This window comes from Strigops habroptila, chromosome 2, assembly GCF_004027225.2.
Source record: "Strigops habroptila isolate Jane chromosome 2, bStrHab1.2.pri, whole genome shotgun sequence".
Classification (NCBI taxonomy): Eukaryota; Metazoa; Chordata; class Aves; order Psittaciformes; family Psittacidae; genus Strigops; species Strigops habroptila.
Genome location: NC_044278.2, coordinates 99566851 through 99592262, shown reverse-complemented (window position 1 = coordinate 99592262; position 25412 = coordinate 99566851). Strand labels below are relative to the sequence as shown.

Genomic DNA, 25412 nt, shown 5'->3' with positions numbered 1-25412 from the left:
AACCAATATACAGGTAATACTGAGCATTAACGTAGAGGATAGTCCACATAAATAACCTATTTCTTGTGGTTCCCTGCATATTCTTACGTATTTCTGTTACATAAATTAGATGTGTTCAGTAATTACAGTAATGTCAGTGATTCTTCTTCTGGTACATCTTCAGAAAAATTCTTCCCAGTTCAACAAGTGAATACATAAAGAAAGCTATTTTAGAATTCATTAAGAACATAATAGAACTAAAAGTTAAACTATTAATGTTGGTTTTATAAACAAATTATGAATACTGTTATTTGGCTGTATTCATAGAAGAAAAGGATCTTGCATAACTACCAAGAAGTGGGAGAATAGTAAGACAAAGAAAGGACAGTGAGTTAGGAAGGAAGAAGATAGGGACATTTTTAAATAAGAGCAAGGGGAGGAGGGACTGAAGAGATGACCTTCTTTATATCTTCATTAAGATTACATGGAAGAAAAATAGTTGAGTCAGTTAACAATTTGGGCAAAATTAAATGGCATTAAGGTTTTTTCACTTTCTGGGCTAGGATGAGCGAGGAACTCTAAATGCAGTTTTGCATAAGAACAAAAGTAAAAAGTGTGATTGAGAGGGGGTTTTCTTGTTTATTTTCTTGTAAGATAACTTGAGTGCCACTTAGGAGAACAAATTTTTCATTATGCATTTGTTTATCTTTTATTTGCTGTTGAAGGAATTACAAAATTCTAAAGGTAAATGGTTGGTTTCTCCCAATTCCTCTTTCCTTTTCATTTCTCTCTTGACAAGTATTCATGCATAAATTCTTTTAAAATGTACGCTCATGTAAGTTTCTCTGTAACAATGCATATGTCATACTTTTTTATTTTCCTTTTCTTTCATTCTCTGGTATGCCTAGAGCTTCTCCATTTTAATTTTCCCCTCTATCTACTAGCCTTCAAAAGTAATTTCTTTTTATGTCTGTGAGAGAACATCTTGCAGGAAAAGACATAAAGCTCAGTCAAATGAACTTATCAAAGAAGATGAGGTGTGACTTCATTTGAAGCGCATAGGGAATTCTTTGTGGTAAAAGTTTCTAAAAGTCTTGTTAACCTAGTGACAAGAAACATAAGAAGAACAAATGGCCACAAGCTGTAACCAGGCAAATTAAAAATTAGATATACATTTTTAATAGAATATAAAGCCACTATATGAATTTACGCAGGAGGAGTAGTAGAGTATCCCTGTCTTCTTACTACACATTTTGAAATCAAGATTTTGGATGCCTATTTATGGTCTTTAGCAAATCTAAGAACAGGCAAACACATGTTTCTTTGGAAGGACTTTATAATTTGCTTAGACTTGAATACGAAAGCAAAAGTGCATTCTGACAACTGCGGCATTTTAAGATACTTTCCAGAGAAAAGCAAACTAGAGGTTTTCCAGGAAGTGACTGTAGTGATGCAGGTTTTTTTTTTCCCATTGCTGTTTTGGCAGTACGCTGTCAAAAGTGTTCAGTCCAGAGCAGACATTTGGTAAAATAATTATATTAATTTCAGCATCAGGTCCTTAACCTAAAACCCCATTGGTATAGGGATTTTCTGAGTGTTACAGTGTAACCATCATGTAAGTAGGGGTTTGAACATTGCTATAATCAAGCTCTCACATGGAAATAAAGCTCATTCCACTGATTATTTTTGTAAGGTTTCTGCATCTGATGATGTAAACTTTTGCTCACTGTCCCTGTTTTTGTTGTTAATGTCTTTGTTGTAGAGTGGTAGAACTTAAGTCTTACATTACTTTTGATTGGCGATATTTATGAACTATATTGTGACATAAGGTATTGTTTTCTTGGTGTCCTCCCATCTGATAAAACCATGACTATGGTGAGTAATTTCGTATGATCAATGTCATGGCATTCACTTTGCTGTATGCAGGAACCAGAGGAAAACATTTTTACAATGGATAGTTTTTTAATCATCTGTCCTTTTAGGCAGAAATTTCTTATGAGAGAAAAAGGGCATAAATCAAAATAAAGGGGTAAAAGAATATTATCTTCATCTTGCAAGGTGGAAGACTCGAGGAATGAAAGGCATTCTTATGGGTGTTCTTGATGTGGAGGGGCATCAGTTAAATTTAAATGAAGTTTTGGCAGCAGGAAAGCTTTAATATCTTTTTCTTAGAAACATTACATAAAGAATATATAAATATTAATACTTTATACTAATTCTGTAAAACTAGCTTATGGTGTAACAGTTTAATTACCAAATTTATGACCAAATAAAGAAAATTCAAGTTGGATATATGTTTTTATTTGAGTGTTTTCTCACTGTGCTGATTGACACAGCAAATAACCCTGAAACTTAAATGAAGTCATCAGCCATAACTGGATTTCTTAATAGTACCAAGTTTGCTAAGCTTCTTCACAATTCACTTTTTACTATAGCAATGGTGCTGGTTAAATCTGCACACAAGTCTCTAAAGCTTGCAGTAAAGAGTGGAAAATAACCTAGTTTCTCTTTTCCTTCTCATAATAAAAACACAAAGTAAAGGCTTTTTATAAGCATATTTTGTAATGGAAATTTCAGCAGCCTTTTGAATGAACAATTATGTCTTTGTTTCCATGGAGCTAGCACAGAAATAGCTCAGAAGCAGTGTGGTGGTATTAAGAACATAAGGTTAGGGCTAGTTTGGGGAACTTTCCACCTGATCTGGCAAAGGCAATTTCAAATAAATAACTTGTCAGAAAATGTTAGCTGATCAAAAGTAAATTTAGGAGAGTATTTTTTTTTTTATTTTTAATTTTTTTTTTTTTTTTTTGGAGCTTTAGTTAACAGAATGCTCCTCCTGCTCCTCTTCTACTGAAGCCTTCACATCTGCAGTAGGAACTTTTATACTTTCTGTGTATAAATATTGCAGTGGCAACTTCACCCACAGTCTCTCACCTACAGGAGGTATGCACTGACACCCAGAGTGCTTGAGTTTGGGGGAGTACATTTCTCTGTTCATTGAGAAGCATACTTGGACTCTTTGGAAAGTTTTGGGTTCATCTAGTTGTGGAATTGGAGTCTGTGTATGTGTGTGGGGTATTTGTTTAAAGTTTGGGGTGATTAAACTGACTGTCAACCAACACCCCCAAAGTTTCTGCGAGCCAGCTTTCCAGCCACTCTTCCCTAAAAAGCATGCTTATTTCCCAAATTTTTTTTTTTTTTTTTTTAAACGTGGAGGTGTGAAGGGGTAGGTGGAAGGGGAAAGTATCCCCCCCCCCCCAAAAGAACTAAAAGTGGTTTAGTGCTTTGAATCTTCTAGTCTTTGTTTGTTGTGGTTGCTAGTGACTGGGAAGGTATCTACTTCTCTCATGGGATCTCTTGTTTCCTAGGGAACAGGTTTCTTACCCTCTGCTGTCTCCACCTCTCCACCCCATTAAAACTCTTTTCCAGCTCCACCCAAGGATGTATATTTTCTGTAATGAACAGGCCTTAACACAGGCATTACTCCTTACTGGCAAATTCTGATCTGCATTTTGGAAATCGGGTAGTTTGTATCACAGCAGTGACTATGAAACAAAACCAAAATGGAATATATTTATTTTCCTCTTCCCTTTTATTCTTAGACTTGTAGGCTTAATGCACCATGTTGGAATATGTAATCAGATTATTAAACACAGTAGCAGTTTAAAACCCCCCCCCCAAAACAAAACCAAAGGAAACTTCAGGAAATCTGAGAAAAAAACAGATGAATCAATATAGTTATTCATTACCTTGCTGGCAGACATATCCTTTAGAGCTTGCAGAGTAAAATCAATGCACATTTAATGTCAGATGTTTAAGCAATTATTTCAAAGGACTTCAGAAATTTTACAGAGGAGTTATCTTGCCCATTATGTAGCGGCTGGGTTTTTTTCCAGTTATGCCACTGTAAAGTGTTTAACGTGGCCAATCTGGTGTTCCTTTGTTTCCAGTCAGTCTGTTATCTCCTGTATTAGTTGGTTTGAATTACAGCAATACTATCATAATTTTTTTTTCATTGTAACTGGGGTTTTTCTGTTCTGTTGATTAGTTATAACTATCTTTGAAATGTCTATCATCTAGTCTATCTGCTATACTTTAAAAAAGTCTTGTGCAAGGAAAGATTACTCTTTGTGCAGACAGGATTATAAAATTTGGTTAAACAGATGTTCTGAAGTTCACTAAGCAGAAATTCATCTGTCTTGCCTATTGCAGTCTTTGAGTAGATTGTTTTTAATAAAATTGTAAAGCTGTAATAATTTGATATGTTAATTACACAACATTATGTGGAGTACTAAGTGTTGTTGAATGAGGGCATGCATAAACTGAATTCCTGACATTTACTGATACTCCAGATTGTGTAGTAATTTTTTTCTTTGTAACAGCTAGATTGAAGCTCACTCTTTGGCAGTCCCTTGCTGATTTGCTGCAGTCTGTTCTTGTGGTCCCCATCCAGAATCATCTTGTTATCTGGTTGAAGGTTCACCTGACTAATTGCAGTATGAATCATAGGTTTTAGTTCTTTCTGAAAACACTGCACTGTATTGAAATTTTGGTACCGATTTGATTTTTACTTCCAGTTTACCTACATTTAGATACATGCACTTTACACAGGATTAAGACTTACAAAAGCCTGAGCAGAACTGAAAGAAGTTGAGCTTGCTTACTGTAACTGGGGAAGCACTAGTGTGTGGTCACTTCATAGACAGCTGTCTTCTAGGAGATAGTATGTAAAGAGCATTATCAGGGACTTTCCTAGCATCTTTCCTGTGCCTGAACTTGGTATATGTCTCTTTTGTATGTCATCTTCGGTTACCCAGTGTTGACTGTATTCCCATTTCCAATATGATGAATTCTGGACATCTGAAAATAACTATTTGAAGAAAGAACTTGAAGCATGCTTAATATCTGCATTTAAGCTTATTACTGCATGTTATAAATCACTATTTATTAAAGAGATCAGAAGTTTGTGCAGTGTTTACTTCTAGCAGAACAGTACAAAGATTTGCCAGTATTTTCAATTTTGAACAAGTACTTTCAGAATTTTGTCAAATTGGATCTTGTCTTTCACAACCAGTTGCAAGACCGATAATATTTGGACAGTACTCACGTAAGGACATCTTAATAGCTTTACTTAGCGGCTATGTGGAATATTCTGTTTTCTGAAATCTGACGCTGTTGTTGCTGCTGATGTTTACTCTTTGAAAAGATGGAAATTACTTCCCCCCCCCAAATTCTTTAATTTGAGAATTTCAAATTAAGACAGAAGGAAAAATAACCTGTGACGCTTCAGTGTCCTTTAGCTTGTGTAAGCATTTGACCATAGTGGCTTTTTTAATAAAATGTGATAGATACGGCATTTGGTCATCCATGTCTTCTGTCACATAATTCCTTGTTTTCACATGCTGTGAGTGTTAAGTCTAGTTTGGCTATGACCACATACATGTTAAAATGCCTTTTCTAAAAGCTGTCATATTTTCGTTATTTTCACAGCATACAACTTTTAACTTGGGACATTTTAATCTTTTTTATTAAACACGATTACAAGTTGATGATTGCTGTCTTGTGGTTCTGGTTGCTGTTGTCAATGTAAATACCATGTTGCATGAAAGAATAAATAGCATTTAAAATACATTTAAGTTCTCAGTCTGTGAAAAGACTTAAATAGCTCTCTTACATGCAAGTAGCTTAAGTGTCTAAACTGTGTATGAGAGAGAAGCTTCCAGTAAATCTCTTACTAATATGAAGCTTCCAGATGTTGAGTGAAGTGCTTGATACAGAAAATCCCATTTTAAATTTTAAAATGAAAAAATGCATAGAGATCTGCCTAGAGTAGTGGAAAGTGTGTGGTCTGGAGAGAGAGAGGGAAGTTGCTGAGTTTTGGTGATAGAGGTAGTAATATACTACTTTGCCATGTATGAGTATACTTTATGAGTCCGTGTCTTGTGAGAACCGAGTGACTCCATGTTCTGCAATGTCCTTCTGATGAAATTTGGCTGTGTCCTGTGATGTTGATGGGAGTCGATGAAGCACAAAGATGTGTAATGAATTCTTACCCTTTATCAAATGCACAAAAGTGTAAGCTTGATTTAGGCTGCAGACCATGTTATTCTTAAGTCAATTTCTTTGATACAAATTATCATGAAGCCATTGAATATCTTGAGTTGGAGGGAACCTATAAAGATCATCAAGTCTAACTCCCTTCTCCTTGCAGGACTACCTAAAACTAAACCATGTGACTAAGGGCATTGTCCAGATACTCCTGAGCTCTGACATGCCTGGTGCCATGACTACTTCCCTGGGGAGCCTGTTCCACTGCCCAGTCTCAGTGAAGATTCTTTTCCTAACGTCCAATCTGAACTTTCACTGATGCAGCCTCATTCCATTCCCTTGTGTCCTACCACTGCTGAACACAGAGAGATCAGCATCTCCTCCTCAGCTGTCCCCTTTGAGCAAATGTACCAAGTATGAAATACCTGTATTGCAGTTGATGGCAAACCTTTTGAATTAGAAAAAGTTTATTCAGCTAATTCAGCATTAACCGTCAATCTTCATGTGTCTGTGTTCCTAGCTTTCATAGTTGCAATAAAATTAATGTTATTTATCTAGGAAAAATAAATTTCATGTTGTTGGTTAAATATCTTTATAAGTGGCTTAATTATTAATTATTTTTCAAATACAGATTATTCAATATGTGTGTTTATATACAACTGTAGTGTCCCATATATTAAGACAGTTGTATTAAAAAGAGGGGCATCCTAAAACAACAAAATAAAAAGTGGAAAAAATTTAATTTTTTGTAGCATTTTGCAAGATTTTTTAAAATTCCATTCTACCAGTGAGCTGAAGTAAGCTTTAAATACTACTTAGGATATCTAATTATACATGAAATGCATGTATGTGTGTACTTTAAAGATGTAAATGTTTAGATGAAAGATTACAGTGTTTTTACACTGCTATTAAGACTGAGCACGCTAAATACTTTAATAAGTTTTGATACATTTTTAAGAATCCTCTAAGTTCAGGGGTTTTAAGAGTCATAGAATCAAAGAATATCTCCAGTTGGAAGGGACCCATAAGGATCATCAAGTCCAGCTCCCTGCTCCTTGCATCTGGCAACATTTTGGAAGGCAATATGCAATGACTGCCTGAAAGACACAGGTAGCACACAGGTTGGATTATGTGACTCCAGGGATGTGCATCAAGCCACATCCGGGACATCTTGCCAGACATAAAAGAATCAGTGGAAGAAATTGATATAATTTGAAAATAACAATGAAGTAATATCTAAAAGGAACTATATAATGTCTTTTGAAAATTACACTGTAAATACGATTTGGTCTGGAATATCAAAAATTGAATCAGATGACAGGACTATGTGGAAAGTACTATTCAGTCATCTAAGATACTTAAAATGACTTGAGCTAGGAGAGCAAGGGTAATAAGAATTTTGGTAATAGGATACTTTCCACCAACTTTGCTTTTGCGTGGTTGCTATGTTGTCCTGTATTGTTAAACGTGGTTTGGATAGCTGCTTTATTTTTAAATTTTTTTTTTTTACCTGTTAGCACTCATGAAGGGGCATGCTATCTTGCTCTTATTATGTCCCTCAAACTGTGAGGCATTTTCATATGTAAACTTAGCCTTTCTTATACGCTTAAGACTATTAGACCTATACTAAGGCTGCTTTTTTGTGGTAAAATTTTTATTTTAATCAGAGTAACTCTGAAATCTCTTCTTAAAAATGCAATTAATGCGATTTTTGTTGCTTTAAAACACAGAAATTTTGTTAAAGTCTAACTTAAAATCAGAGGAAATGTTCTAATAAAACCGTTTCACACAAGAAGGGATCTTGAGTGTTTGTCAGCATGGAGTCTGCTTTAAATGTACTCATGTGCTAACTGGATAATTTTAGTCAAGTATGCTCTGTGCACACCATGGGCCTGTTTGTTCTAGTTCAAGTATGTAAAAACTAGGGAATCCATGGCCCTCCCCACTTCTCTCTTCTACCAGGAGCAAGAAGGGATCTAATAGCATTCAATCCATGATGCTCCAATCTCAGATTTTTAACAATCTGCTCCAAACAAAAAAAAAAACAACAAACCACCTCCAAAAATACTTCATCCAAGGCAATATAATCTTAATCAACCTTTGTAATCTTTACAGTCTTTAGTAATTTAAAATAAATAAAACCTCCTCTTGGAGTGCTGGTATAGTGTGATTGACATGGCCCTTAAACCAGAGTGAAACAAGACCAGGAGTGATCATCCCTCTCTCCCACCTCCTGACTTCTCCCCATGTGGGCACATGGGCCTCTTTGCAGTTGGGTTGCTAGCTTGCACAGGACCCTCCAGCATGGCCACTGCTATCAGAACCTCAGTGGGGAGAATTTTGCATGCATTAAGCTGCTCTTGTGTTGCAGTAACTACTTAGCTTTGGCTGACTTCAGATTTGGGAGGGAGGCTGGTAAAACGAAACATCTTTATTAATGAGGGAAAAATCAAAGTTCTCCATGTCAATCAAACTTGGAGCATGTTACTAAAATGCCCATCTGAGTCATCAAGAGAGGGAGGAGAAAGTGTCTAAGCTAGATAAGATTTGCATCAGTATTGTCACTGGTATTGAAAGTAGTATTATTTACAGTACTAGAGATTACTTTTCAACACAGAGGAGACGTGGAAGTTGTGTGACAGTATTTCAATGGATGTTCCTTTCTAGACAGAACTCTGTAGGAGAAGCATTCAGAAATAAACCCTCAAGTCTCATGTTGGACTGAAGAGGGAGTGATATATGCTGCCTAAGGTTAAGTGAAGCTTAAGTTTGACAATAGAAGTTTCACTGGCACTTCTGGAAGGACGAATTGATACAGATTTGGGTGCTTTCAAGTAATAAACATTTTTGACACTGACGTTACTTCATTTGCCCTAACAATTTATCTGTTTTCTAGAGCCTGTGCTCTTTTTCTTTGGGAGTGATGCCCACTTTACAGTTGAGCTATTTATTTTCCCCCAGTTGTTAAAAGCAGTCAGAATTTAGTTTTGCAACTTTTCTTCTTCTTTAATTCCGTTTAGCTAGTTACGAGTAAGTATATTTTCTTTTATGGATTTTCCTGCTGCTGTGACTAATGCAAAATGTACAAAAAATACAGAAACATAGAATATTTGATTAGTTACTTAGACTTTCAGAATCAGAACAAAGCAATCCATTGTTCATAAATTACCAAAAATAGAACAACTTAATTATTTTTACCTAAATCAAGTACCAATTCCATTCTACACCAGCCAAAAGGGGAAACCCATACTCTCTGTTAATCCTGATCTAAGACATGGGTCTCTGAAAACATTTGTAAAAAATTTAAATTACTATACTTTATTAATGAATTATAAATAATATAAATTAATATTAAATCTGCATTAATATAAAGCAATGCATTTCATAAGGTTAAAATACTGAATAGCAAAAATAATATTTTCAGGTTGCTTTTCACAAAGTATCTGTGTTGCTCTTTAACATTTCACATATTCAAGGTTCGATTTGGGATGTTTAAAATGAGATCTGAAAAGTCCTTTTCATAGATTCTGCTGGGTTTATGGTATTAAAAAAATATTAAAAATATTGTGTGAAAAGAGTGAACTGTATCTACAATTCTTTCTTATATTTTATTCCCCTTTTTAAATTGTGTAAGGAATTGAAAGGGAAGGCAAGGTAACTGAATCCAGCCATCTAAGGAGGCTTTGTTTAGATGTCCTTTCCTTAGTTTTTATTACTTCTTAGTAATTTATACTTTTCCATCAAAAATGAATGGTGTGTAAGTGCTTGTAAGATGATGCAAGACCAGTTAAATAATAAGTTTGACTGGTGCCTTGTGTGAATTCTAATTTGATTTTTTTTCACTTTCTCATATCAATTAGGTGAATAGAATGGTGAGTTTTTGTCTTTTTAATAAAGGTCTATTGAATGCCTTTGTATTCTAATTTATTTTCTGAAACTGGATTGAGTAATATGTTAGGCATCTCCAAACATAATAACTTTAAATGAAAACTGATTATTTTAGAACTAAAACCTTGATTAAGGAGATAAGTCTACATAGAAGGAGCGTAATTAAAAAATGGGTTCTAATTCCATTGAAACCCTCTTTTCTTACACCCACCCACCCTTTTTCTTCTTTGAATCAGAGTTTTTACTAGTAAGTTAAGAGTTTATTTCTGCCAAGTAGAAATAAATTTTATTTACGTATTGAGAAAAAAAATTACCAGAAAATTTTTTGTAATTTGGCAAATGCTTTTAACCAAGAAGAGTTTCATGATCCATAGATTGTGATTTGAAATTATATTAAAGTTATGTAAATATCAACTAAACATAATGTTAAAGGAATAATCATACGTGTCTCTAAGAACACTTGATTTTCCTCTATTGTATAACATCTACCCTTGTAATTATTGACACTTCAATTATAGTTGTCTTTTAATCAACTCAAATGATAGGTGATGTCAGTTTTGCCCAATTAAAAGAATGCTTAGTACAGATGGAGCTGTGTAATCAGTTTTTGAAACTTAGACCCTAAGTTTCAAAACCTGGGTCTGAGTCTTGGAAAGACCATAAAAGTACATCCTCCAAGCTTCAGCCTGCATTAGTTGAGTAAATGATTAATTAGTCTCAAACATGGGAAAAAGAAGTCAAAATGTGATGGAGTATTTTTAACATGTTCCCTGTTAACCATATATTTTGTAAGCACTTGTGTTTTCTAAGTAAACCAACTAAGGGATAATATGTTGCTGAGAGAGAATGGTACTTTTTTTTTTTTTTTTTTTAATAAAATGTTGTTTTGGGGAGCGGAGAGGGTTTAGCATCCTTATTTGCTACTAGTGGAATTGTCCTTTCATTTAAACTGTATGTAGCAATTATGTATAAATATAGCTTATGACAGCAATCACAAATGGGAAAAGTGTTTACAGAGAAGTATGGTTCTGATTTTACATACTGCATTTATGTTGTGTACATATTTACAAGAATGAACATGTGGTGCAGTTAACATTTTTGTAAAGTTTTTCAGAAGTCTTTTTTCCTCCCTATCTCATGAAGACTAACAAATACAAGGTCTAACTCTATTCCATATCTGCTACCCTGTGTTAACTGTGCTTTCTCACAAATACCATTATAAGTGGCCTCACAGTTATATTAGTTCTGTGAAAAATCATTTTGGTTCTTAGTAGCAATCATAAAGGCAAATTAAATATTAGGAATCATTAGTAAGAAAAACATGAGCAAAACAAAGCATTTTTATGTAACTGCAGGAATTAGTGATATGTCAGTATTTTGAATGTTGCATGAAGTCCTGACAATTTCCAAATCAAAAGACTATATTACAACTAGGAAAAAGTATGAAGGATAAGAAGAGTGATGCAATATGGATTTCAGATGAAGAGTGACTTAACAAAGTAGGACCATTCAACTTGGAAAAGAGATGACCACATATATTTGAGATAGAGGTGAATAAAGGGGAGAATGTTACAGAAAACACTTGTTCTTTGCTTTTCAAATGCAATAAATAGAAATTAAATAATCCTATAGCAGATGTATACCAAGATATTGTTATACAAATCACGAGGAAACTGGGGGACTTGTTGCTGTAGAATGTTGAGGATCCAAAAAGATGAAGGCTCAGAAACTAATCAGAGAAATTAATGGAAGGAAATCCAACAGCTTGTTGAAACAGAGACATTATTTCTGGGTCAAGAAATTCCTGTGTCATAAGTAGTGGGAGGACAGGACTGTGTAATGGAGGAAATCCAGTATATGCTTATCCTGTTCTTACACCTTTTAGTAGATATTTGGCATTTTGCCACTGAGATAGGCTAGATAGACCTTTTTGCTGGTTTTGTATTCTTGAACAGTAGTTCAAATAGTAACACCAGGCAAACACAGTGGGAGAACTAGTGTGATACTGGGATAACCTTCTCTGTACAGGAGTTTCCTATTGCAATAATTTGGTTTCATTTCCTTATGGGTTTCATCTGTAGAAAGATGCGTGTATATTTTTCAAGTGCTGAGATACTTTGTGTAACAAACTAAAGTCATAATACTAAGTAACAAAAATAGGGAACACACTGTATTAGAATAAATCAAAACTTTCACTCTTACCTTGGCTGTAGGTGCGTAATTGCACCTAACCCTAATTATGTTGCCCTTGCCTCTGGATTATGTGAAAAAAATGAACAATGCAAGCAGTTGTGCATAAAATGGTGTTCAGTGTGGGAAAGCTGAACAATTAAGAGATCCAACAAGCTTCTTATATAGGGGAAGGTGTCTGACCACTGATAAATTGTTTTATATGCTTGTTTATCAACCTCTCAGTTTCTTCCTTCCAAGTTACCTTTTGTGGTTAGAGTTGCATTATTGACCTCTCCTACTTTGCTGTATGATTCTGGCCTTTGTTCTTGACTGTCTTATCTTCTACAGATTAAAGAAATTATTTCATTGGTTAAAGAACCACAGAATAAATTAAAAAGGGTGGGGGAAAGGCAATTAGGATGCACTTCTGGCTTTGTAAAGCAACTGTCATTGTGGTCTCTGTGGTGCCTCCTTTAGTGGTTGCGGTTTTGGGTTTTATCCTTGCACAAAAAAACTCTTGAATCATTAATGACAGCCAAAACCCCATGGGAGACCAGTCATAAGCCAGAACAATTATCTCACACTATCCTGTGAGTTATTTAGGGAAGGAAAATGGGACAAGTATTGACAAATCTGGTTTAAAAAAACCCCTTACTCTTACAAGTCTAAGTATCAGCATTGCTTTTATCACCAAGAGGAGCTTTATGTAAGGACTTCATAATAAAGAAAGTTGCAAAATATTGATACCAAAAAATGTTACTAGGTATCTCAAAATTATTGATTAAGCAAGCAGCAGGATGTTGAGAATTAAGGACACTTCTTTGTTCTTGCCGTGAAATGAAGCTCCTGCTTTTCAGGAACATGAAGTGGAGGGTAAGACCACCATTGTCGCACTTCAGTATTGTTTGAGATTGTCCCTTGTTTGTGGTTCTCCTGGGCTCTCACCCTATCATTAGTCAGCAATAGGATACTTTTACTGACAGTAAAAGTAATTTTACTGACAGTATTCTTTCAGTACCAGAATACTTTTGACACCTATATGTATCAGTTGGAAAATGGCACTGTTATAACTAAGTTCATTGGAATTTTTCAAATTTTAAATACTGCATAACCATGATTTATAGTTTCTGGGCTTTTCAGAGTCTTAAAGTGTTTTGTGACAAGAGGGAAATGTTTGATTTCAAAATAAAAGCAAAGACCCTCAAGAATGGGACACTTTAAAAATGGATTATTTAATTTTAAAATGGGTAATAGATAGCTTAATCTTAATGAAAGTAAGCAATTCCTTTTCTTACCAAACAGCAGTGCAGTGGTATAAAAAAGCAAGCTGAGTTAATGGCAAGTGGTGTATAGCAAGGTAAGTGAATTGCATATGTTGATTGTGATACAGAAACCTGATTGCAGTGTGAAAGCTACTTAGGTTAAACTTCTTTTTTCTTTATGTTCAAATAGTCATATCCTTTAGAATAAACCATAGATTATTTCTTGGCTAGCTGCTGAGTATCTCAGGTAACCAAATTTCACTTAATATGATGGAACAGGTAATTAGGGAAATATTTTTTCTCCATAGTTTCTCAGGAAGGACACAGGACCTAGTGCTGTCTTAATCCCCTTACAGTGTTTTGGATAGAGACCTGCTTCGTAATGGTGATAGAGTGACAGATTGTACCGTGTAAGTTTGCAGGGGATGCAGAGCAGAAAGGTGAGGCCTGGGTGGAGCGAGGTCTGCCCAGTATGTCCAGTAGGAGCTTGCAGAAGAGGTGTGCAAGAGGGCTCCTTAACAATGAGGAAAAAGCAGGTTGTGCCAGCAGGCAGTGCCGGCTTTGCCTCTCTGATTACCTCATGGGAAAGAAAGAGACAGGAAGAGAGTCTGCAGGCTACTCATTTTGGATTTACAGGCCAAGGGTTGATATATGATGGCTATTTAGAAGATAAGGGGCTACTATACTTTCTCCTGATGGTATGTGGCTACTTTAATAATCTTAGTCAAAATAAGTAGGTACAACATAGACCATAATCCTCATGGTTAATGTCCTTTATCATATTTTTCTTCTATGATCCTTAAGTTGTATGTCCTTGATATGTGGGAACCATCCCACAGACTATTCTGAAATAAAATCCACCATTTTCCAAGACTAAAATTCCATTAACTGTATTGTTGAATTTATTCTAGTCACAGAATGCATCTGTGAGTTAGCAAACAAACAAACAAATTGTTTTGACAGGTACATTCAAATAACAACTAATAAATAAAATCAAAAGTAGAAACCAGATCTTTTTATTTACTGGAGACTTCTGTTGACTGAAATCCTCTCTTAGTATTTATAGGACTACAGCTTATGAATTTCATAGTAAGAATCGATGAGAGTCTGGAACAATATCTTAAGACAAAAATAACTCAGTTTAAATAGACAGAAACCTTTTTTCTTAGGTACAGTTCCTTTGGGACAGCTTGCTGAAGTGACTTAATGTTACTATTGTCATTACTTAAGCATTACCATTATCATTAGATAAGTACTAACAACTGCTATTTTGCAGGGCTTATCAAATCAGCAAAAATTTCTTCTGGGACTTGGGGAGTACTGGAATTATAGGACTGAATTGAATGCGTCTTGACAGACATATACCTTGTGTCTGTTACTGTCTATAATTACACATTCTAACATGTGCTTGGTTTTTTTGGGAAACTCTACAAAAATGAAAGTTCACACCCTCAGTGGTTGGTGTTGAGACCGATCTTGTTCAGCATCTTTGTCGATGGCATGAACAGTGGGATTGAGTGTGCCCTCAGCAAGTTTGATGACGACACTAAGCTGCGTGGTCCAGTTGATAGGCTGGAGGGAAGGGATGCCATCCGGAGGGACCTTGACACGCTTGTGAGGTGGGCCAATGCCATCCTCATGAAGTTCAACCAAGCCAAGTGCAAGGTCCTGGATTTGGGTTAGGGCAAACCCAGGCACAGCTACAGGCTGGCTGGAGAAGAGATTCAGAGCAGCCCTGCGGAGAAGGACTTGGGGGTGTTGGTTGGTGAGAAGCTTAACATGAGCCAGCAGTGTGCGCGCTTGCAGCCCAGAAAGCCAGCTGTACCCTGGACTGCATCAAAAGAAGCATGACCAGCAGGTCAAAGGAGGTGATCCTGCCCCTTTCGTCTCGTGAGACCTCACTTGGGGTATTGTGTTTCGTTCTGGTGTCCCCAACATCAAAAGGACAGGGAGCTGTTGGAACAAGTCCAGAGGAAGGCCATGAGGATGATCAGAGGGCTGGAGCACCTCCCGTATGAAGACAGGCTGAGAGAGTTGGGGCTGTTCAGTCTGGAGAAGAGAAGGCTGCGTGGAGACTTCATAGCAGCCTTCCAGTATCTGAAGGGGGCCTACAGGGATGCCGGAGAAGGACCCTTCATCAGGGACTGTAGCAATGGGACGAGGAATAATGGGTTTAAACTTAAACAGGGGAAGTTCAGGTTACATAAAAGGAAGAAGTTCTTTACTGTGAGGGTGGTGAGGCACTGGAATGGGTTGCCCAAAGAAGTGGTGAATGCTCCATCCCTGACAGTGTTCAAGGCCAGGTTGGATGGAGTCTTGGGTGACATGGTCTAGTGTGAGGCATCTCTGCCCATGGCAAGGGGGTTGAAACTAGATGATCTTAAGGTCCTTTCGAACCCTAACCCATGCTACAATTCTTTGATTCAAGGTTGTGGTCAATGGCTTGATGTCCAAGTCGAGACTGGTGACAAGTGGTGTTCCTCAGTGGTTGGTATTTGGGACTGGTGCTTGTTTGAAATCAGGAAACATGCTTTATAGTGTATTCAGAAAATCTGGGGGGTTGATGTTCTGAGACCAACATCAAAAAGTAATGTTTTTCAAAGTAATGTTTTCTTGAGCAGGCGATGCTCAAGATTAGTTCGGCTCACATTCTTAAGCAAAGTTTGCTGTATCATATTATGGTTTAACTCTGTAATTTACAGCTTTTCCCTTCAGCGCTTTTTTTTAAGACCACTTATACAAGATACATTAGTTTACTGAATTGAGCAGTGATGCTCAGTGGTCAAAACTGTGTAAAGTAAATTGGAGGACAGAAGCCAAAATTTTAAACCATCGTGGCTTGATCCCTGAAAGCAGTAAGCACCCACTACCTTACGTGCTCCCACACACACATCACCACATTGAGGGAGAGACACAGAAGAGCAAAAGCAAGGAAATAAAACCCCTGGGTTGAGATAAAGGCTGTTCAGTAAGTGTGTGGGGAACAAGTGATGAAAAGGCCATCACTTGCCACCTCTCACAAACAGACTGATGCCCAGCGACACTTTGTACAACCATTAGTCTGGAAAGACTACCCCAGTGCTCTTGCTGAGCATGACAGTGTGGAATATCCTTCTGGTCAGGTGGGGTCAGCTGTCCTGGATGTGTCCCCTCTCAACCTGTTCCAGACCCTCAGTCTACTCGCTGGGAGGGCAGAGTTAGAAACAGGCAGCTCTGGCACTGTTTCAGCACTGCTCAGCAATAGCTAAAATATTGGTGTGTTATCAGCACTGGTTTTGTCACAAACATATAAAACACAGCATGATATGGGCTGCCATGAAGAAAATTAACTCCATGTCAGGCACAGGCAGTGTATAAACCTACAGGAGTGTCCTCCTTCCCCAAAATAAACTATTAAGAAATTAAAGGTAAATATTTCACTGAAATATTTTTAAGCTTGCATGTAATAACAAGTTTGTGTTTGAAAGTACCAAAAGTGAAGCAGAATGTGTTACCTGAGTCATACGTTCTCAGCAGGTAGAAAGGACATTTAAATTACTTTTCTTTTCTTGGAATAATTTTAAATTGTCAATAAATTTGAGGTAGCACTCTGTTACTGGCACACTGCTGTGTGCATACAGTGCATTATTCAGGATAAAAATGTTTTTGAAGCTAAAATGAAGGAAGGCTCCTTTAACAAAGATATGGTAATGTGGAGAATTAGATGCTGTTGTAGCCATTCACATGAGAATCAGTCCTTTTAGTGCTGTCATTCAGTTATAAACCATACTGTGAGCACACTGGGTAAGGTTAATCTGACATCACTTTAGATGTGCTTGTCTGAACTAGTTGTCCTTTTACAGTCAGTGAAAAGTACTGTATTTCCAGGAAAAGATTTATTTCATCCTGAAACCAGTGAGTTGCATCTGAAACCAGTGAGATGAATCACTTCCCAGAAGCACCTTTTACTTTCCATTGATGGTAAAGAAAATTTTGAAAATGACCCCAGATACGCACATCTGTAATTCAGATCTCTGAAGAACTTCATTCAACAATTAAGGATTTAAAAGTAAATTTTTTTTTTTAAGAGAAATATGTACAAATTATGGAAAATATCTGCTTTAAATTTTTGTTCTTTTTTTCTGTGTAGTTGTTTTGATACGTTTAGGTTAACAAGTGCATATGATCAGCACATATGTTGGTCACTTAAAAGTTTGATTTATTTCATTTAGCATTCTAAACACTTAAAGAGATCTTCATTTATGTAAAATTGAAAAAATATCTTTGCCTGCCCAGAAGTATTTAGAGATCTTCCTGTAGTTCAGACTTCCACATTCTGTAGTTGTTCCTGTGTACTTGTGTTACTGTGTTACTCTTACTTTAGCAGAATGCACTCATGGTTTTCATTTAAACAAAAAATTCCAAATGCCTCTAAAATATTCTTTTGCATCTCACACACTTCTTACAATCCTTATGCTTGGTGGCTGTTTGGTTTCTTTTAATCACAGATGAAGTTATGTTGAAAAGTCTTCGTGTCTTCAGGAATTTTTAGTAAAATCCTCCTAGAATAAGTTCTGACCTCTGCTGTCTTTGAATTTTTCGCCGTTCAGTAGGATTGTCGTCCTGATGTTCCGTTTGTTTATTTCTTCCAAGATTGATTGCTGTCTTTCTTTTCCTTCTGTGTTCATTTGATGAATCTTCAAGTTGAGAAGCCATCTATTACTGGAGAAAAGACAGCTGAGGGGAAACCTCATTGCTTTCTACAGCTTCCTGGGGAGGGGAAGTGGAGAGAGACATAGTGATCTCTTCTCCCTGGTATCCACTGATAGGACATGTGGGAACTGTTCAAAGCTGCACCAGGGAAGGACAGGGAGACTGGACATTAGGAAGCATTTTTTTACTGAGAGGGTGGTCAAACACTGGAACAGGCTTCCTAAACAGGTGGTCAATGTCTGAAGCCTGTCAGTGTTAAAGAGGCATTTGGACAATGTTCTTAATAACATGCTTTAATTGTTGGTCAACCCTGAATTGCCTGAATTGGTCATGCAGTTGGACTAGATGATCATTATAGGTCCCTTCCAACTGAAATATTCTATTCTGTTCTCAATTTCAATCCATTCTTCAGAACTTGAAGAATCTGATTCTGAAGAGTTCCAGTCTTCACAAGTAAACAATTTAATTCTAGATGTTCAGCAGCACACACTTTGCTCCATTTTGAGAACTAATCTGAATATAGTATCAGAGATATGTAGACAGTTTCTCTATTTTGGGGGAGTATTTCACCTCTGTTCTATATTAAAAGGGCGTGAAAGACAAGCCTAAGTTCTGTGTAGATGCAGCAGCTCAGGAAGAAACACTTCTATTGCGTAACACAGCGAATGGCAGATGCTTACTGAAGAACGGCCACAGTATTCAAAAAAATTGAGATTCTGAGTAGTGCAGCTACTTTTGAGGGTGGTGGTGTGGCATAAGATAGGTTCTTGGAACAATTTGCAAGGAACGTCAACCTGTAAACAACCTCAGTATAGGGAAGCCTAATTTGTTTATAACTGCAGGTCAGTACTTCTTCAGGAGGAGTTATGTTTGTTGGCTATAGTCATCTGACTTGGAAACATGATCCGAACATGAGTTTGCTGCTTCATTTCTTACAGTTGTGCTGTGAAAGATGCAGAATAGTTAAAAAGTGATACATGAGCTTGACAAAGTACAAGCAATAATTCAGGATACTTAATCACAGTGAAAGCGTGGTCTTTACTGAGTATTAAAGGTTCACTTGAAAAATGCAAAGTAAGACTGAGTGTTTGACGTTAGAAAAAAGATTGTATTTGAGATCTATGATATGGAAAGAACATTGATTTATGGTATGGTATACTGGCTCCTGTAAGGATTTCTATCTTAGTGTTCATATTGTACTGTAGAGGAAATTTGTCTTAGTACAGAAATCTTCACACGTTATATTAAAAATAAGTTACTTTCTGGCAGTATGATTTAAATTTTTTGTGTGTGGTATTGCATCCAGAATTGTACCCAAGTTATAAAGTTGCAAATTTGTTATGAATTTGTAGTTGCCTACTGACAGTTTTTAATGTGCCATGGTTATTTAAAGCAGAACCCATAGGGACTCCAAGATCTCTTTTCTGGCTGATCATAGCAGGTTTGAGAGCCTGACATTTGGTACATATGGGTAAAACTATAATAATCATAGAATCACAGAATAGTTAGGGTTGGAAAGGACCTGAAGATCATCTAGTTCCAGCCCCCCTGCCATGGGCAGGGACACCTTCCACTAAACCATGTGGTCCAAGGCTCTGTCCAACCTGGCTTTGAACACCACCAGGGATGGAGCATTCACAACTTCTTTGGGCAACCCATTCCAGTGCCTCACCACCCTCACTGTAAAGAACTTCTTCCTTATATCTAATCTAAACTTCCCCTGTTTAAGTTTGAACCCATTCCCCCTTGTCCTACCACTACAGTCCCTAAGGAAGAGTCCCTCCCCAGCATCCTTGTAGGCCCCCTTCAGATACTGGAAGGCTGCTATGAGGTTTCCATGCAGCCTTCTCTTCTCCAGGCTGAACAGCCCCAACTCTCTCAGCCTGTCTTCATACAGGAGGTGCTCCAGCCCCCTGATCATCCTCATGGCCTTCCTCTGGACTTGTTCCAACAGCTCCCTGTCCTTTTGATGTTGGGGACACCAGAACGAAACACAATACCCCAAGTGAGGTCTCACGAGACGAAAGGGGCAGGATTACCTCCTTTGACCTGCTGGTCACACTCCTTTTGATGCAGCCCATGGTACAGTTGGCTTTCTGGGCTGCAAGCGCACACTGCCGGCTCATGTTGAGCTTCTCACCAAGCAACACCCCCAAGTCCTTTTCTGCAGGGCTGCTCTGAATCTCTTCTCCGCCCAACCTGTAGCTGTGGTATTAGTTTGCATTTACTAACTTTGAACTCTTATGTGTGGCTTGCCAGCCACTTGATATCAGAGAAAATCTTTGCAGCCCTCAGTAGTTGGTGGGTTTTAACTGCATTTAATTATTTTTGACTCTTTAGCAAACTTTGTCCTTTCATTAGTGTCCACACTTGTTATCAGCTCATTATTGCTGTGGTTCTCCACTGGTAACCTCCCTCTGTAGTGAAGATAGACTGGTTATTCCTCTTCACCTACTACTGTTTCTTGAGAAATGAAAGTGCAGAAATATTGTTAGAGAATGCTTCTCTTTGTAGTGAGTGTTCTACTTCTTTTCTTGTCTGAATTATATTTTATTTTTTTACATTTTAAAGCAAGAGTGGTTGCTTTGTGTTACTTCTTGAACACAATTTATGTCATTATTTCTGTATGCTCCATTTTTGTTAAAATTTTCCCTCTTAAGTCTTCTCAAACTTCTTTTTATCATGACTGTTAATATTTTTAATTTATGTTGATTTTTAGGATGGCTACTTTTTAAAAGTACCACCCTGCCACCCTAAATTTTTACCATCACCGTTAATTTGTTCATAAATTTGTTTCTTTTATTAAGGAATTTGATTTTCATAACTATGATCATTGATAGTGGCTGAAATAGGCTTAAACTGCAGTTAAGGGCAAATCAGGTACATTTTAGTGTTTGTGGAAATAAACAGTCATTCTGGTGGACTGTAAATCTCATGCTTCCAGTTGGACAAGTCATATAATTGTAGTGCCTACTGGATAGTCCATATCCCAGTAGAAGATTCTCCATAAATCCAATTTTACTAGCATTCAGAGTATTTTTTGGTTCAGATTCCCTGAGATGTTTTATATACAGACAGCTTGTTTTTAATAGTACTGAATAGTACTAGATAGAGTGAGCTCTATTTCAGTCTTTTAAATGTCACATATTAGTATATTGGTTTACAGTAGCAAGCAAATACAGTTTGACTTATTTTAGCCTTTTTTAACCATTCTATGTTAATTAATCTATTTAGCACAAATTTTACAATGAATAGTGTTTGAGGAAAGAGGGATCAGTCTGTATTAAGCCTCTACATTCCAACTGAGGTATTACTAGTTTTTCCTTTGGTTTTAGGTCCATCTGTTATCAAAAACAAATGGTGGGATTCATCTCACCTAAATTAGGTATCTGAAAGTTGTCTAAATATCTAAATATTGTCATAGAATTGTTGAGGTTGGAATGAATCTCTGGAGCTTTTCTGATCTAACCTTCCTGCACAAGCCTGGACAACTAGAGCCTGTTGTCCAGATCTGTGTCCAGATGGCTTTTGAATGTATCCAAGGATTCAGACTCCACAAATATGATTTTTAATCCTGTATCTCCTGCATGGAAAGAAATTGAAAAAATTAGACACTTCCAGAAGGTGGTTCATTTCGTCTTAGGATAAGCACCTGAGAGAGTTTAATTGAATGTCTTCTACAGGTGCCTGATTTACCTCTGTGTGTTTTCAACTATCTCAGAGAGGCTCATCCAGGTGGAGAGATACTGGAAAAAACAACCACCCAGATTGCTCTTGAAATGTGAAGCAGTTACTGCTGTTTTCGGAAACAGAAACTCCACCTGGATTTCTTGAAAAGTGTGGTGGTTTCCTCTGTAAAACTTTTTAATGATTCTAAGGAATGACCATAGAAGAACTGTACTTCTAGTTTTGAGAGTTTTATTGCCTGACCTTGGTACACAGTATGTGTTTACCCAACATGCAAATACATGATACGCAGTCACAATTTCTAAACTAAAATACTAATCATAATCATCGAATCATAGAATGGTTTGGGCTGGAAGGGACCTTAAAAGATTGTCTAGTTCCAACCTCCCCCTTCCATGGGCAGAGACACCTTCCACTAGACCAGGTTGCTCAAAGCCCCGTCCAGCCTGGCCTTGAACACTGCCAGGGATAGCGCAGCCACAACTTCTTGGGGCAACCTGTGCCAGTGTCTCACCACCCTCATAGTAAAGAATTTCTTCCTAATGTTTAATCTAAACCTACCCTCTTTCAGTTAGGATAATAGTTTTATTCAAATGTAATTAAATGTCTCAGGAGAACTAAGAAGATAGTTTATATCTTTAGTATATTAGAAGCCTTTGGGTTTGGAAATTTTAAATTTTTCTTAGCAATTAATTGACAGAGAAAAAGTAATTTGTAAGTGGTTGAAAAATATGAGTTACGGTAGAATCCAAAGCTAGTCCTTGCTTAGTTTTATTAATTTTGTCTGCATATTGGGTCTGAAAGAAGGCTTTGGATAGGTTCAACCATCAAAAAGAAGTTGGCATAGGACTTCAGCTTGCTGCTTGTTTGGAGTTCAATTTGAAGGCAATACCAACTGCTTTTAGGCTATGAAACAGCCTTCTATTAAAAGTTACTTGAAATTATACACTTATAAGGACTAATTCTTTGAATATCTTTAATTTAAAGCATACTATTGCAATTTTAATTATATAATTTTCTGCAACAAATAGAAAATGTCTTGAAATTATTTTAGAATTATTCTCTTGTTTTGCCTTTCTAAAGTTGATATTTGCAGTTACTGAAATTTAACATTGGTGCTTTCAAAATTCTTCAAGGCTAGTAGGATGAAGTAGGATGCATGCGAGTCAGGCTTTGTTTCAGAATTGAAAGATGTTTTTGCCATTAGAAGGGGTTTGATTTTTAAACATGCCTGGTAGTTGTGGTATTTAATGGGAGCTCTGGACTTCAGGTAGCATTTCGCAAGTTATCTCAGTAGGTAGGAGTCATGCTGTAATTTCATCAGTACTGCTGTTAAATCACTTTTCTCCTGAGTGCTTGTTCTTCTCCCAGAGCTGTCTCTGCCTTGCACTAGCAGTAGGTTTCCTTGGCCACATGACAAACTGATCTGTGGTATAATTAAACAAGTTTTCGAAGTCTATGTTGGTCCAGAGCAGATCACTGATTCTTTTTCTGAGCATGACAGTTTGGGTGGTACAGTGGAAAGGGCGGTATGGTCTTGCAAACATGTCACTAAGGGCAAATGTTGGCTTGTATCAGGAGAGCTTGTGAGCTTTCCAGGTTCTACAGCTTCTGCACTACATCCCTCAGGGCCAGGCTGCCATTTCAGTTACTTTGTAGGAAGAGATATTTCAAATAACTTTTGATTTATTTTATGGAAGTGCTGTATTCAACACTATGACAAAATTGAAAGTAGGATTTTATGATAGTGTATAGATTTTGTACAAGCTATATTTTGCATAGCATTTTTAATTTGCTTTATACAGATCATAGCTGTGAGTTTCTCATATCAAAATCACCTCTCTCATAATGCAAAAAATATTCAGTATTGGTCACAATGAAGAGTATGAAAGACACTAAGCTATGTATTTCACATTGTAATGCTGTTCTTGTTTTCTTTTGTAGCTGGTTGGTGGTGAATTTGATCTAGAGATGAACTTTATAATCCAGGATGCAGAGAGCATTACGTGCATGTCAGAGCTTTTGGAGCACTGTGATGTAACGTGCCAAGCAGAAATCTGGAGTATGTTTACAGCAATTCTACGTAAAAGTGTCCGTAATTTACAGACTAGCACAGAAGTTGGCTTAATTGAACAGGTACTGCTGAAGATGAGTACTGTGGACGACATGATTGCAGGTATAAATTGCCAGCTGATAAAATAATTATTGCATTCTTGAACTGTCAACGTTTTGGGATTATGGAAGGGTTTGGGATATCTTCGTTTTTACTTAAAGTGATATTTTGGTTAATACTACTATTGAGTCAGAAGTACTTTCTTATCAATTTCAGAAAAAAGAAAAAAATATGTTCTTAGTATAAAATATATGTTGATACCTTGTTTAAAATAATTGCCTATTAATTCTTCTGAGGAGATAACATCTTCATGATAAAAAAGCAATTTTGAACATAATTAAGAACAGTACATGTCAGACTTCTTAACTGTCAAGGTAATGTTTTAGTTTTAAGTGTATTGATCATTTTGAGTTACTCAGATCTTAAAATTGTTATTATGATTCACTTTAAACATAACCTACATCTGACAACATATCAGAAATTATTCATAGGTTTGAATGCAGGACATTTGGATTATATTAAACAGTAATTTCAGAGCGTATAGCTGTGCTCCCTATAATAACCCTTTTGGTTTTATACTTGTGATTTTTAATGTTCTGTAATTTTTTACTGCATTAAAAAAATTGCATGCTTTGTTCACATACTCAAAATAACTGATGAAGTTGTTGCACAGCATTTTCAGTGTAGGATTTTATGATATTTCATGCTGTATCTCTGCGTAGTAGGGTACAGGTTGTAATCCTGAATTACTTGGTTGGAGGAACAGGTTTTGTTGTCACATTGTTGTCACGGCTTCCTATGATTAGTATTTATCTACTCCTACTTTCCTTGGGGAAAAACTTAAGCCGCTTTCTTTCAACTCAATGTGAAAGTAGTTCTTAATTTATATATAGTACGATACTGAAATTGTAAGGCATTTTTAAAAGACTGAAGAGGTTTGTCTTCTATAATCCTGAGATTTTGGTCCATAATCTGCTTCCTAACGCATATATAGGCTTTGGGGAACAGTAAACCAGCAAGGATTTCAGACCAGAAACAAGAGGAAGATCCATCAAAGCTATATTATTCAGGAATGGTTTTGTCCTCATCTTTCTTTTTCATTATAAAGGTGTCTTTAATATTAAGTATTTGAAAAAGCTACATTCTGTATTTCAAAGCAAGTCTTAGTGAACAGTTTGTTGATTAATGTATGTGTAAATGCAAAACCCAGAAATGTTATGCTAAATATTGTTCTGCAAGATTCAGACTGAAGTATCACAAAACATCAATAGATTAACAAACCAATTATTTTTGCCAAGTATGGGTTGTTTTTTTTTGCAGGACTTGTAAATACATCAGTATAGTATAAGGGTGAAGATATTGTTTTATTCCACATTAAATATAAGACATTAGTTAATGAAAACAAACATTTCTGTCTTATTTCACTCATGGAAATAATATGCTTACATCAGTAATCATTATCAATAAAATTTGTCCAGTTTGAGATACCCTAAATAGTACTCCTGTATGTGGCATATAGAACTGTAATTATGTACCCATTGGAGAGAACTTTAAACAAAATGCTTAGCTAA

General features: G+C 36.5%; 1 protein-coding gene across 7 annotated transcripts in view; it reads left to right on the top strand.

Moving 5' to 3' along the window:
• The window catches only part of NBEA (neurobeachin), a 508722-nt gene that overhangs the window by 64917 nt on the left and 418393 nt on the right, over window positions 1-25412 (top strand). For all 7 annotated transcript variants that reach the window (XM_030475974.1, XM_030475972.1, XM_030475969.1 and 4 more), the window contains exon 2: window positions 23673-23904. In XM_030475974.1, coding sequence (XP_030331834.1) covers window positions 23673-23904 — 232 coding nt within the window. The remainder of the gene's footprint in view (window positions 1-23672; window positions 23905-25412) is intronic.